This window comes from Panthera uncia (genome assembly GCF_023721935.1).
Source record: "Panthera uncia isolate 11264 chromosome C1 unlocalized genomic scaffold, Puncia_PCG_1.0 HiC_scaffold_3, whole genome shotgun sequence".
Lineage (NCBI taxonomy): Eukaryota > Metazoa > Chordata > Mammalia > Carnivora > Felidae > Panthera > Panthera uncia.
The window spans coordinates 108322820-108335591 of NW_026057584.1; the positions used below are offsets into that span (position 1 = coordinate 108322820).

The following is a 12772-nucleotide window of genomic DNA, read 5'->3' on the forward strand; positions in this document are numbered from 1 at the left end:
GCAGCTGCCACAGACCCTCCCACATGGCCACTGGCTCTCCACTCCCACAGGTTCCCTTCCAAGTTCTACTCCCTCCTCCTCTTCCCCCTCCCTTCCACCCCTCCCCATGCCAGCACCTCCCCTGCTGTTTGTCTCCTTGCCCCCTCTCCCTCTCCTCCTGAGGGCCCTTCCTCCATTACCAGGGTCCTGCCAGTCCTGTGACCTCCAGCTGAAGCCCCACCTCTTCCAGCAGCCTTCCCTGGCCACCCCAGCTTGTGCCGGTTTCCCCTCACCCTGTTCTTTGCCTTCTCAAGCGCCTGTGTGGGCAGCACGAGGGCTTGTAGCCCCACAGCCCAGGCATGGTGCTGCACTCGCCTAGGTGGCCTCCCATGGTAGGATCCAGAGCTGCCCCAGTCAATTTAAGGGAAGTTAAGGAAAGAGGGGGGTTTCCTAGGAGAGGAGAGGACCCTCAAGAGCTTAAAGCCAGGATGTGCCCACTCAGGAGGTAGGGGCCTCGCCTTGCTGCTCCCTCAGCTTCCTGGGTGTCTAAGGTCTCCTGTCTCTGCCTCTCTCACTCATCTGTATCTTCCTCCTCCTCAGCTTCCTCTGCTTTAGGCCCAGACACGGACGCCCAGGCCAGTGCTCACAGTGGAACGAGAGTTCGGAGGCCCTACTCCTGGGACCGAGGTAGAGAATCTGATCGACCCCCGGGTCAGGTGACTTTCCTGTGCAGTCCCAGAGGTCAACGGGGGCAGGGTCACATGCCCCCTGCAGGGGCTCCAGCTTTGAGGGGTGTGGTCAAGTCCTCCGGTAGCCAGTTGGATATGGGAGAAATGGGTGCATGTCCCATATGGTGCATGCAGGGAAGCAAGATGCCTAATAAATGTTGGCAGACTTAAGGACCAGTGCCAGGGCTCTTTCCCAGCGTCCTAACAGCCTTTCTGGGACCCAGTCTGTTTTTCTCACTTGTTTACAAAAGCGGCCAAGAGGTGCCAGGAAGACCTGAGTCTACTCCAGGTCTGCCACTTAGCAGCTTGGTGAATTTGGGCAACGAATAAGAGATTTCTGAGTGTCCTCATCTGCAAAGGAGAGATTATAAGAGTAGCCATGTGCCATTGTAGGGGGCAGCTCTAGGGGTGACTGGAGCTGAGGGTCTAGCCCAGTGCCTGGCACTCACGTGGTAGGGACCCTGAGAAGCTTATCTTTTCAGCACAAAAATCAGAAATCGGGATAGTGTATCACTATGTAATTGACAGTGTTTTTTCCTCCTTTTATACTAGCACATAAAATAGGTGCATCTTACAGTTAATGGCATCCTAGATTTGGTGAAATATGGGATCATTACCAATTGCGCTGGTCTGGGGAAAACTGCAATATATCTGGGTAAAAATGTCCCCATCTGCAACATAAGGACAAGGTCCCTCCTTTAGGCAGCCACTGTGAGTCCAAAATGAGACCACATCTGGAGACAGCTTGACAAGTGCTCCCTCCCTCCTGGTTGGCACCAATTGGTGGACAAAGGTGGGCTTTGGGCAAACCAGGCCATCCTGAGCTGGGAGCCTGTTTGTTTATCTGTGGAGGGGGCGGCCTCAGCACTGAGGGCCAAGCAAATATTTGCGGTTATGGATTAACTCGAGGTCCAGACTGTCATGGCGGCAGGACGGCGACCTTGCAATTTCTCCCTGGCCCACCCCAGTAAGTCCCCTTCGAGGCAGGTCTGTGAGGGGGGTGGAGGAGGGATGGGCAGATGTGAAGGCTGAATCCTCCAGCCAGGGTTCGAGAGGCTGGCTAGAGCTTGGGCTAATGGGAAATCAGGGCCCTGCCACAAGGCCGGCCTGGGCGCTTGCTGGCATTCCTCAGGCCTGGGTGCCACAGTTCCAAGGGGCCTTCTTCCCAGACTTTGAGGCAAGGAGAAGTTGTCAGAGCGCCTCCAGGGACGAAGGACATCGTCAGGGGCAGCTTGGAGCCCAGGAGCTGTCCTCCCCCACCTCACCTCTAAACCTGGGGAGTGGGGGAGGTTGCAGATGGGGCAGGCAGGCCTACCCCTGGGGCTTGGAGGCAGCGGAGGGCTCCCTCCTAGGTTTCCAGCTGGCAGGGCTACTTCTGGGGCTTTGTAGGGCAGCCAGTAGTTTGGGGCAGGGGCTAGGATTCTAGGCCTGGGGCCAGGTCCTAGCTCTGCTGTGTCCTGGCTGTGGGTTTTTAGTAAGCTACTTCACTCGTCTAAGCCGATATTTACTGAGCGTTTGCTGTGTACAAACCCTGTCTTTAGAGCATTGTATTTTATCCTCGCAGTAACCCCAATAAGGCAGAAATGACAGCTTTTCTAACCATTTTACAAATGAGGAAACTGAGACAAGGAGCAGTTAGGTATCCTGCCCAGTATTGCTGTCCCGGAGCTGGGATTTGCACCAAATGGTCTGACTTGGTGGCCTGGCTTCTGAACCATGTACCAATTGCTGGGAAAACACCACGAATGTCCAATAAATGTTAGCCTGGCCATCAGATCAGCAATGGCACCACCCCCTAACCCTCACCAAAGAACAGGACAAAGAAGGGCAGGAACATTCTGGGCTCAGCTGCCATGGCCCTTTTGTGCTGAGTCACCTTTGATCTTCCCCAGGACTCCATGCCCTTTCTTCCTTTTCTCTTCATCCCTCAGACTCTGGGGAAATGCTGTGACCTTAGCCCCACATAGGCAAGGACACTGAGGTGCCAGTGGTTCTCTGTCTAGGGAACAGGGACCACCCCCCCAGCCTCAGTCCTTGCGTTCAGCTGCCATTCGGGGGGCCGGCCAGCAGGCAGAGCAGGGCTGGTGGGGCTTCTGGAAGCTCAGGAGTCCTCCTCAGACAGGTGTCAGCAACTTCAGAATGTGGCAACTCTCAAGCCTCTTCCTGTTGGTGACCATCTGGGGAACTTCCGCCACACCAGCTCCTCCTGGTAAGGCCACGCTACTCCCTCCCTGGGACCCTCCCGGTCTTCACAGGCCCTCTCAGGCCACACAAGGCCCTCACACCGCACAGCATCTCCTCTGGGCCTCATGGGGAGGTGAGAGGCACACATGGGGAGGAAGTGACTGACAGTCCCCTGCAGGCCAGCTGTTGGAACCCAGCAGCTACTCCCTGGTGGGTGGAGGCTGCGGGGGTGTGGGGGGGAGCTGTGACAGCAGACTACTGTTGTGATGCAGTTAGCCCTGGGGGTCATGTCCCGAAGCTCCTTCCTCCAGCCTGGGAGTAGGCCACAGAGTCCCCCGGGGCCTTTCCCCTCCACCCAAGTACTTGCTCCCTCAACAACAGCCAAAGCCAGGCCTGGCCACCACCCCACCCAGCTGCAGGGCGGCCTCTCCTCCAAGGCAGTGACCTGAGAGGTGACAGTCCTGCCCCACCCCTCCCTCAGCCCCCACAGCCAACAGGAGGAAACCAGGGCACCTTCTGAGGCCTGAGAGGGAATGAGTTGCCAGTGTCGCCCTCGCCCCAGGCACACCAGCTACTGTTGGCATTTGTGCCTGTTCCTGAGCTGCTCATCTGCCTGGGGGGGGGGGGGGGGGGGGGGGGCGGGGTTCACTCCAACCTGTGGTCCACTTGGCTTCTTTATCCAGACTCTGATGCCTTCCTTTCCTGGCCTTTGCATCAGCCCCTCCAGCCTCTCTTCCTCACTTCCCTGACCTGGTCCCTCCATCCCAGCTGTCCCCAACAGACACCTCTCAGAGCTCTGGAGACAGGTCTGCAGTCCTCCAGCGGTGCCTGCCTGAACGGAAGGCTGGGAAGTGCTCCTCCCTGCTAGGGAGGTCAAGGAGGAGCTGGGAGGGAGGAGGGAGAGCATCAACACAGGGTGGCACAGGGGTACTCAGAGAAATGCCACCGACTGAACTTTGCAGTCTTGGTAATAACAGCAGCATGTAGCACTGGGTGCTCAGTTCTGTGTCAGGCCCTGTGCCATCTGACACCATTATTCCTCATGTTTGCATAAATAAACTGAGGTTTAGAGAGGCAAAGCCACCCGCTCAAGGTCACACATGGAGCTCAGGCTGGGTCCCAAGGGAGGGCTGCCTGGCTCAGCACACGAGTGGCCAAGTCCTCTGTCCTCCAAGGCCGGCCATCTGCTGTCTGTGGAGGAAGAGGGCAGAGGAGAAGGGGTCTTAAGTCTGGAGGGTCCGAGACAAAACCCCTCCTGGCTTCACTGGGCTCCCTGCAGTGCGGCCCCTACCCCAGCACCCACCCACCTCAGGCCCCTCCACCAAAGTGAGCTCCCCCTCCTCCCAAACCAGACTCAGTGTTCTCCAGCAGAGAGCTCGCCCACCGGGTGCTGCGGATCCGCAAGCGAGCCAACACCTTCCTGGAGGAGCTCCGGGCCGGCAGCCTGGAGCGGGAGTGCGTGGAGGAGATCTGTGACTTGGAGGAGGCCCAGGAGATTTTCCAAAATGTGGATGACACAGTAAGGCTGCAGCGCTGGCTGAAGAGGGCGGGTAGGCTGGTGGCCAGCGGGGGCTTGCAGGATGAGCAAGCTGGGGCTCCACTGCTGAGGCCCTCTTGGGAGTCGGGGAAGCCTTAGGCTGGGATTCCCAACAGTCCCACTGCAGGAAGTTCAGCCTGCTCTCTGCCCGCCACTGGCCACTACTGCCTCGCCTGTTCTCTGTGGCCAAAATGCCACCTTCTCTGCTTCCAGCCACGCACCTGCCCATCAGGGTGTCTGTCCTGATGTCTGTTCACATGCACTTGCTCTGTGCCTCAGTTCAAATTCTCAAGGGGCTAAATCTGATTGCTCAGGGGATCTGAGGGAAGAGCCCATGTCCTCTCTGGCTCCCAGGGCTCTGTGGTGGCCCTGAGGTGGAAGGATGGATTGGTAAGAGAGGTGGCTCTCTGATACAGGACTCAGACCCCCTCCATCCCCAAGGGCCTACTTGAACTACTAGGACAAAGAGTTGTGCTGCCACCAGGGGGCCCCTTCTGAGCTGTCTGTAGGGCCTTCCCAGGCTGAGGGGGAGCTCTGGTCTGCCCCTTTGGCTGCTACCTCGTGGCCTAGATCCCCACGGCCTCTTTTCCCAAATGGCTTCCTCGGCTGACGCCCAAAGGACTTTCTGCAGCCACCATCTGAGCAGATCACATCCCTCCCATGGCTCTCCCACCTCACCCTAAGATCTCCCAGGCCCCACAGAGCACAGCCACTGCTGCAGGGGCCTGCTGGTGTTAGGCATCCAGCAGTGGATCTCAGGTGTGGTGGCCCCAGACCATCAGCAGCAGCAGGGACTTGGTTAGACCAGCAGACCTTCCGAACCAGCAATCAGCATCTAACCCACAAGGTCTCAACTTTGAGAAGCTGGCTTAGGGAAAGACCATGAGCATGAGAGGTCCAGAAAAGCCTAAAGGAGTGATGGGGGCAAGAAGGAGGCTGAGCAGCCTGGTGAGGGATTTGGGGTCCCTTCCCCGACAGAGGCTGTTGTGGTAGCAGACAGTCCAGAGAGCAGGCTTCCAGACGCAAAGGGGGTAGGGTGGGGTGAGTGGGAGGTGGGGTGGAGATGGCAAAGGAGGTGCGGGCAAGGAGGAGTGTGGCCCTACCCTGGCTGGCCACCGCCCGACAAGCCTTTCCCTCCCCTGCCCCACCTGGGTGGGACCCGGGAGGGGACCCGCGGGCTCCCCAGGCACACACGGGCTGACGGCCCCTCATGCTGCCCCTTCTCTCCACAGCTGGCCTTCTGGGCCAAGTACATCGGTGAGTGCGCTCTCCATCCCAGGCCGCTGTGCCCGTGCCCCCTCGGGTTCTTTGGGCCGCAGGAGGGACGGGGACGGGCTGGCGGCACCAGTGACACCCCTTCGCCATGTCGCAGACGAGGACCAGTGCGTGGCCCCACCCCCCGATCACCCGTGCGACAGCCCGTGTTGCGGGCACGGCAATTGCATCGACGGCATCAGCGCCTTCCGCTGTGACTGCGACCCGGGCTGGGAGGGCCGCTTCTGCCTATACGGTGAGAGGGCCGGCCGCGGTAGGGGGCGGGGAGGGGGGGCGGGGGTAGGGGCGAGCGGTCGGGCCCCGCGGGGCGAGGAGGGGGTGGGGGCGGGAAAAGGGAAGGGGCCCCCGCGGAGCGGGGGGGGGCCGGTCGCGCCGCGCCACCGTGCCCTCCCGGCGCCCCCTCCCTTGTCCGCGCAGAGGTGAGCTTCTCCAACTGCTCGCTGGACAACGGCGGCTGCGCGCACTACTGCCTGGAGGAGGAGGGCGGGCGCCGCTGCAGCTGCGCGCCGGGCTACAAGCTGGGGGACGACCACCTGCAGTGCGAGCCCACGGGTGAGCCCCCCAACCCGGGGAGGGGGCGGCCCGGGGAGGCTTCGGAGGAGCCAGCGAGGAAATGCGCCACCCCTGCTCCGCGTGCTCGGTCCTGGGGTCCGTCCCAGATTTGGGGGGTGCCCCCACCTGCTCTTTTCCTCACTTACCTGCCTCCCTCCAGGTGCCCCTGCTCACCTTGGGGACAATTTTCCGGAGGAGCATGAGCCCATAGGTCACTCATCTCCCAAACTGTGAGCGGATGTAGGGGACCAGACCTCTGGTATCTTCCTCCACTACTCCGGCTAGCTTTATTTTTTTTTTTTTCTTTCTTCCTTCCTTCCTTCCTCTCTTTCTTTTTTTTTTTTCTTTCTTTCTTTCTTTCTTTTAATTTAATTTATTTTTTTAATTTACATCCACGTTACTTAGCATATAGTGCAACAATGATTTCAGGTAGTGCAACAATGATTTCAGGAATAGATTCCTTTAATGCCCCTTACCCATTTAGCCCATCCCCCTTCCCACAACCTCTCCAGTAACCCTCTGTTCTCCATATTTAAGAGTCTCTTATGTTTGTCCCCCTCCCTCTTTTTATATTATTTTTGCTTCCCTTCCCTTATGTTCATCTGTTTTGTATCTTAAAGTCCTCATATGAGTGAAGTCATATATTTGTCTTTCTCTGACTTATTTCGCTTAGCATAATACCCTCTAGTTCCATCCATGTTGTTGCAAATGGCAAGGTTTCATTCTTTTTGATTGCTGAGTAATTCTCCTTTGTGTATATATACCACATCTTCTTTATCCATTCATCCATTGATGGATATTTGGGCTCTTTCCATACTCTGGCTATTGTCAATAGCGCTGCTATAAACATTGGGGTGCATGTGCCGCTTCAAAACAGCACTCCTGTATCCTTAGGATAAATACCTAGTAGTGCAATTGCTGCGTCATAGGGTAGTTCTAATTTTTTGAGGAACCTCCATACTGTTTTCCAGAGTGGCTGACCAGTTTGCATTCCCACCAGAAGTGCAAAAGAGTTCCCCTTTCTCCACATCCTCACGAACATCTGTCGTTTCCTGAGTTGTTAATGTTAGCATTCTGACAGGTGTGAGGTGGTAACTCATTGTGGTTTTGATTTGTATTTCCCTGATGATGAGTGATGTTGAGCATGTTTTCATGTGTCGGTTGGCCATCTGGATGTCTTCTTTGGAGAAGTGTCTATTCATGTCTTTTGCCCATTTCCTCACTGGATTATTTGTTTTTTGGGTGTTGGGTTTGATAAATTCTTTATAGATTTTGGATACTAACCCTTTATCTGATATGTTGTTTGCAAATATCTTCTCCCATTCTGTCAGTTGCCTTTTAGTTTTGCTGATTATTTCCTTTGCTGTGCAGAAGCTTTTTATTTTGATGAGGTCCCACTGGCTTTATTTTCTAAAGACACCTTGTCCAGTCTGGCATCCCATTTCCCCTTATACCTCTGGCTTCTCCTTCTTATACATTTTATCAACTTTGTATATGTACAAGGAAGTGAGAGTTTTACAACTGGTATAATGAACTCTAGCAGGTTGCTCCTCACCATGGGTCTTGTGTCATTCGACCTACAGTGCCCTAGGTGCACCCATATCTTCGGCCTCAGGGCACATTTCCTTAGTTATTTCTTTGATAATCTCCCTGCTGCTTTCTCTGTTCTCTCTTTTTGGACATCCTATTATTCAGGTCTTTTTCCTCTGGGTTGCTCTTTTCATTTTATTATCCTTCTATTTTTCATTTCTTTGACTTTGTGTTCTTTCAGGGAGCGTTCCACAACATTGTATTCCAATCCATTTACTTAGAAGAAATGTCTCACTTTTTATTTTGAAATAGAGATTCACAGGAACTTACAAGGAAATGCCTGGTGGACCTGGTGGCCTGTGGGTGTTCCTGTGAGGCCATTGGAAAGCCCAGGTCACCTGGAAGAATCCCTACTGCCCAGCCCGTCAGGTGTTTAGGCCATTTCCTGAGAGGAATCCCCCAGGTTCATGTTTGGGTGGGTCCAGCCTGCTGTCCAGCCCCCTGGAGTAGAGCAGGGAAGAGTCCAGCCCCCTGGAGTGGAGCAGGGAAGCTGCAGATGTCTGGGTTACTCCCTCTGGTCAGTCTTGCACATCACTCTTTCCTGTGGCTATGCACAGTCTCTGGTTCCCCCTGTGCAGAGAATACCCCTATGGACTTCTGCATGCTTGGGGAAGAGAGTCAAGCCACTGGGGGGTTGGCACAGAGGTCTAGGGCTTTAGTAGTTTCCTTTCCAAACTCAACATTTCTGTCTGCAGTCCTACCTATACTGTGTTATTCGGAAGCACTGAGGCAGGGGGCAGTGGTGTTTGGTAATAAAAGCAGTCAGCTCCTAGAATCCCCTATTACTGGCTGAGATTTTTGCTTTCTCAGATAGCCAAGTCAGCTACCATGTCTGGCTTCTGGAATTTTGTTGCTGCTGTCTCCATTCTCTGCCACTATGCAATCCCCCTGCTGATGGTTGCCCATTGCTCCTACAAGTCTAAATCTCTCAGCCTGGCATGTATGGTCCATCATGAGCAGACTCTGGCAGCCCTCCCAGCCCTCCGTGCTCCATCACATGCTCTCTCCCCTTGGCAGAGGACCTCACGACTGTGCTCAGAGCTACTTTGGGGGCTCTCCAGGAACGCCCACCACTTCCTCCCCATAATCTCTTACCTGTGTTAGGAGCTTGGTGGCATCCCAGCATGAGACTTTACTTATGTATCTCAGGGATTACTCCCAGTGGCCCTGGGAATTCTGAGAAGTTTAACAACCTGACCAAGGACACACGGATGGGTAGTGATGCTGCTTGGTCTGACTCTTGCCAGAGTCAAACAGAGGGGATTTTCAGGTTACTGTAACTGGGTCCCTAAGCATCACATATGCCTTTACCCCTACAATGGGGCAAACTAGGCTGCAGGCAGGAAGTTGACAAAGGTGAGGGAGCAGTCTCAGGGAGCAGTACCCGGCAGGAGCTCACCAGCTTCCCCTACTTCAGTGAAGTTCCCCTGTGGGAGGCCAGGGAGGCGAATGGAGAAGAAGCGCAAGACTGTGAAACGTGACACAAGCCAAGCTGACCAAATAGATCCAAGGCTCGTCAATGGGAAGCTATCCGGATGGGGGGAGAGCCCCTGGCAGGTGAGAGGAGAAGCAGCCTCTTGGGTGAGGAATCACAGAGCCCCTGCTGGGAGTTCCCCCACTCAGGATGCCCAGATGGGGAGGGGAAACGCTGCTTTCGCTTGGGGTGGGGGGCTGTGCTAATGGCGGAGCCATTTCAGGGAAAGCTGGGGGGAAAGCTGGAGGTACTTGATGGGGGATAGCAGCCAGGGCCGGATGGGCTGAGCACAGGGGCATGTGGTGGACGTACAGGAAGGCAAGCCATCATTTTAGTAAAGAGCCGGAAAGATAATGCACTGCCAGTGGAATTTTAGGTGGAGGCCCAGCTCATGGGAGAGGTGTTTTGCTTGGGAGAGAGGTGGGAGGGATGGTTGACCCTGAATACCGCTCCAGCCTCACCGTGGCTGCTAACACTTACTTGGTCCCAGGCATTGGATGGTACAGAAATCAATAAGCAGGGGATTGGCAGGCCTTGGGGAGCTCAAAGATTCTGGGAGGGTCAGGCTCCTAAACACAGCGACTCAATGGGACCAAAGCCAGGATGGCCAGTGGGACAGGGCCTGATGGAACCCCAAGGGATCCCTGTTCAGGCTTCAAAGGCTCCTCAGGGGACTTGAGTCCCAGCCTGAGCCCCAAGGGTGAGTAGAACTCTCTGGGTGCTGTGGAGAATAACTACAGCAACAGCATGGGCAAAGGCAGGGAGAGGCCCTACAACAGGACAACTCTGTAAAACAGGCAGAAATAGAAAATGCCAGCAAAGGGCCATGGGTCTGTGCCTGTGTGACTAGGGAACAGGAAAGATCCACTTTCGCAGCCAGCACCTCAGGCTTGAGAACCATGGCTGTGCTGCACGCCATGGGCCCTGGCCTGGAGCTGTCAGGGGTAGTTGTGGTGATGTCACTGCCCACTCCCATTCCAGGTGATCCTGCTGGACTCAAAGAAGAAGCTGGCCTGCGGGGCGGTGCTCATCCACACGTCCTGGGTGCTGACAGCGGCCCACTGCATGGAGGACTCTAAGAAGCTCATGGTCAGGCTCGGTACGGACTGGGGCTGGGCAGGAGGGGCCTCGGAGGCCTCCAGGAGGGGTGGTGCCAGCAGCCTGGCCAGGTTTGGGGACCCTGATCTTCGGGGTGCTTGAACAAGAGGCGGCTTGAGCTCCACGGAAGGTGTCTGGGGAGAAGAGACCTCAGTGCTCCCCTGACCAAGCCACTCCCCTGGTGGGATTTGAGACACAGTGACACCTGGTATATGGCAGGTGGGGATTCTCTTCAAATCTGGTGCCCAGGTGCTTACACACATGTGTTTGCAAAGTGAGGGGGGCGTCTCACACACACACACACACACACACACACACGCCTCTTCACTCCCACTCACATGGAGCAGGCCGTGTGGACGTCCAGTGCTGTCGGGTAAAGACACCCACAAGGGATCTACATCACCTGGCTCCAGGGCCATGCTTCACACAGACTGAGAAGCTGATGGAGCTGAGTGGCAGAGACTCTGGCATCTGCCACAGCAAGGCAGCTGCAGTGGTCCCCGGGGCCCTGAGTCCAGGCCCCACTCTGTACCAGTTTCTGAAGGGGCTCTCCACTGTCCATGCGGAAAAAAGAAGGAAAAGCTGTATTGGGAATGACCAATTCACATTCCCTGCAATAATCTGCCACACAACCAATGGCCAGTGGCCTCCAGTGGCACTGGGCTTAGAATCTCCAACTCCCCCACCCCTGCCCCTCCAGGAGCCATCAGCCTTGCTGGGGAGGATCTTGTCTCTGGTGTGTGATCCGATCTTTCTTCCCCGGCAGAGCCTGTGTCCTGTTGGTTCTTCCCTCTGGGTCTTGTGTCTTGCTGTTCTTGCCCTGTCAGCTCCCCCCCAGTTGCTTGTCGCTGCGTTGCTCTCAGGCCAGCAGTGCTGGCAGGAGAGGCGTGTCTCCGCACCACAGTAGCTCCACACACCCTTTGCGGCTCCTCTCTGTGTCCCTGGCCTCCCTGCTCACTGCCCACGGCCGCCAGGCCTCCCTGCCCCATCTGTGAGTGAGGCCTCAATTCCAACCAGCCTTCCATCCCTTTAAGACGACACCTGGAAGGGATGTGAGATTTGTGGCGCCCATGGCAGTGCCTGGGATGTGTGGCGTCTGCTCCAGCTGCGGACCCTGGTGCTGCCCCCAACCACTCCGACTGCCCCCCTTGCCCCATAGGTGAGTATGACCTGCGGCGCAGGGAGAAGTGGGAGATGGACCTGGACATCAAGGAGGTCCTCATGCATCCCAACTACAGCAAAAGCACCTCAGACAATGACATCGCACTGCTCCGCCTGGCCCAGCCCGCCATCCTCTCACAGACCATCGTGCCCATCTGCCTCCCTGACAGTGGCCTTGCGGAACGTGAGCTCACCCAGGCTGGCCAGGAGACGGTGGTGACTGGCTGGGGCCATCGCAGCGAGACCAAGAGAAACCGCACCTTTGTTCTCAACTTCATCAAGGTCCCCGTGGTCCCTCAAAACGAGTGCATCAAGGCCATGCACAACATGATCTCTGAGAACATGCTGTGTGCGGGCATCCTTGGGGACTCACAGGATGCCTGTGAGGGCGACAGTGGGGGGCCTATGGTTGCATCCTTCCGCGGCACCTCGTTCCTGGTGGGCCTGGTGAGCTGGGGCGAGGGCTGTGGGCGCCTCCACAATTATGGCGTTTACACTAAAGTCAGCCGCTACCTTGACTGGATCCACAGCCACATTAGAGCTGAGGAGGCCTCGCTCGAGGGCCAGGTGCCTTAGCTTCCCTCAGGCTTGTGTCTGGAGCCCAGAGGCCACTCCTGGAACGGGGTGGGGGAGTGGGGCTGGATGGCTGAATGCAACAGTTGAGACATTAAAGGGGACATGTAACAAGCACACCAGCTATAGTTCTGTCTCTCTTTGCATCCCTTTTCTGGGCTGTTCTGAAGGGAGTAACATTTGTGGAACATCTACTGCATGTCCCACACTTTATGAACACAGTCTTTTTCAGCTCTGTGGGGTGGGGAAGAGCTGAGCCAAATTTGGTGGAGTCTGAGGCTGATAACATTTGGGAGAGGGGCTCTTTTTATGAAAAAGAATAAAAAATGTGACCATAAAACTGTGGAAGCCCCTCCCAGGGCCTTGGAAGGAGACTGCACAAAGCAGAGATCTAGAAGTCAGAGCTTTACAGTACACCCAACAATGAAGGTAGAGGTTTTAAGCTCACATTACAGAGGGGAAAACTGAAGTTTAGGAAGGGTTACATGGTGGAATCAGGATTCAGATCTAGGCCTGACTCCCAACCCCCTGTGCCCCTGTGTGTTCTCCACTGTTCTTGGAGGGCAGCTGTGTTGAGCACTTGCTGGGTATGGAGGCCATTATCAGCCCAGTGGGGGAAGT

At 56.0% G+C, this 12772-nt stretch overlaps 1 protein-coding gene across 2 annotated transcripts in view; it reads left to right on the top strand.

Annotated features, from left to right (window-relative positions):
• Nucleotides 1-12270, top strand: part of PROC (protein C, inactivator of coagulation factors Va and VIIIa) — a 28344-nt gene extending 16074 nt beyond the window's left edge. The window contains exons 2-10 of one of the 2 annotated variants that reach the window (XM_049615777.1): nucleotides 1617-1674; nucleotides 2830-2916; nucleotides 4244-4410; nucleotides 5661-5685; nucleotides 5801-5938; nucleotides 6121-6255; nucleotides 9263-9402; nucleotides 10301-10418; nucleotides 11577-12270. In XM_049615777.1, coding sequence (XP_049471734.1) covers nucleotides 1629-1674; nucleotides 2830-2916; nucleotides 4244-4410; nucleotides 5661-5685; nucleotides 5801-5938; nucleotides 6121-6255; nucleotides 9263-9402; nucleotides 10301-10418; nucleotides 11577-12154 — 1434 coding nt within the window. In that variant the 5' untranslated portion in view covers nucleotides 1617-1628 and the 3' untranslated portion in view covers nucleotides 12155-12270. Of the gene's footprint in view, nucleotides 1-1607; nucleotides 1675-2829; nucleotides 2917-4243; nucleotides 4411-5660; nucleotides 5686-5800; nucleotides 5939-6120; nucleotides 6256-9262; nucleotides 9403-10300; nucleotides 10419-11576 lie in introns of those variants that run through there. The other variant, XM_049615776.1, reaches the window with a different exon arrangement.
• Nucleotides 12271-12772: the final 502 nt, after the last annotated feature.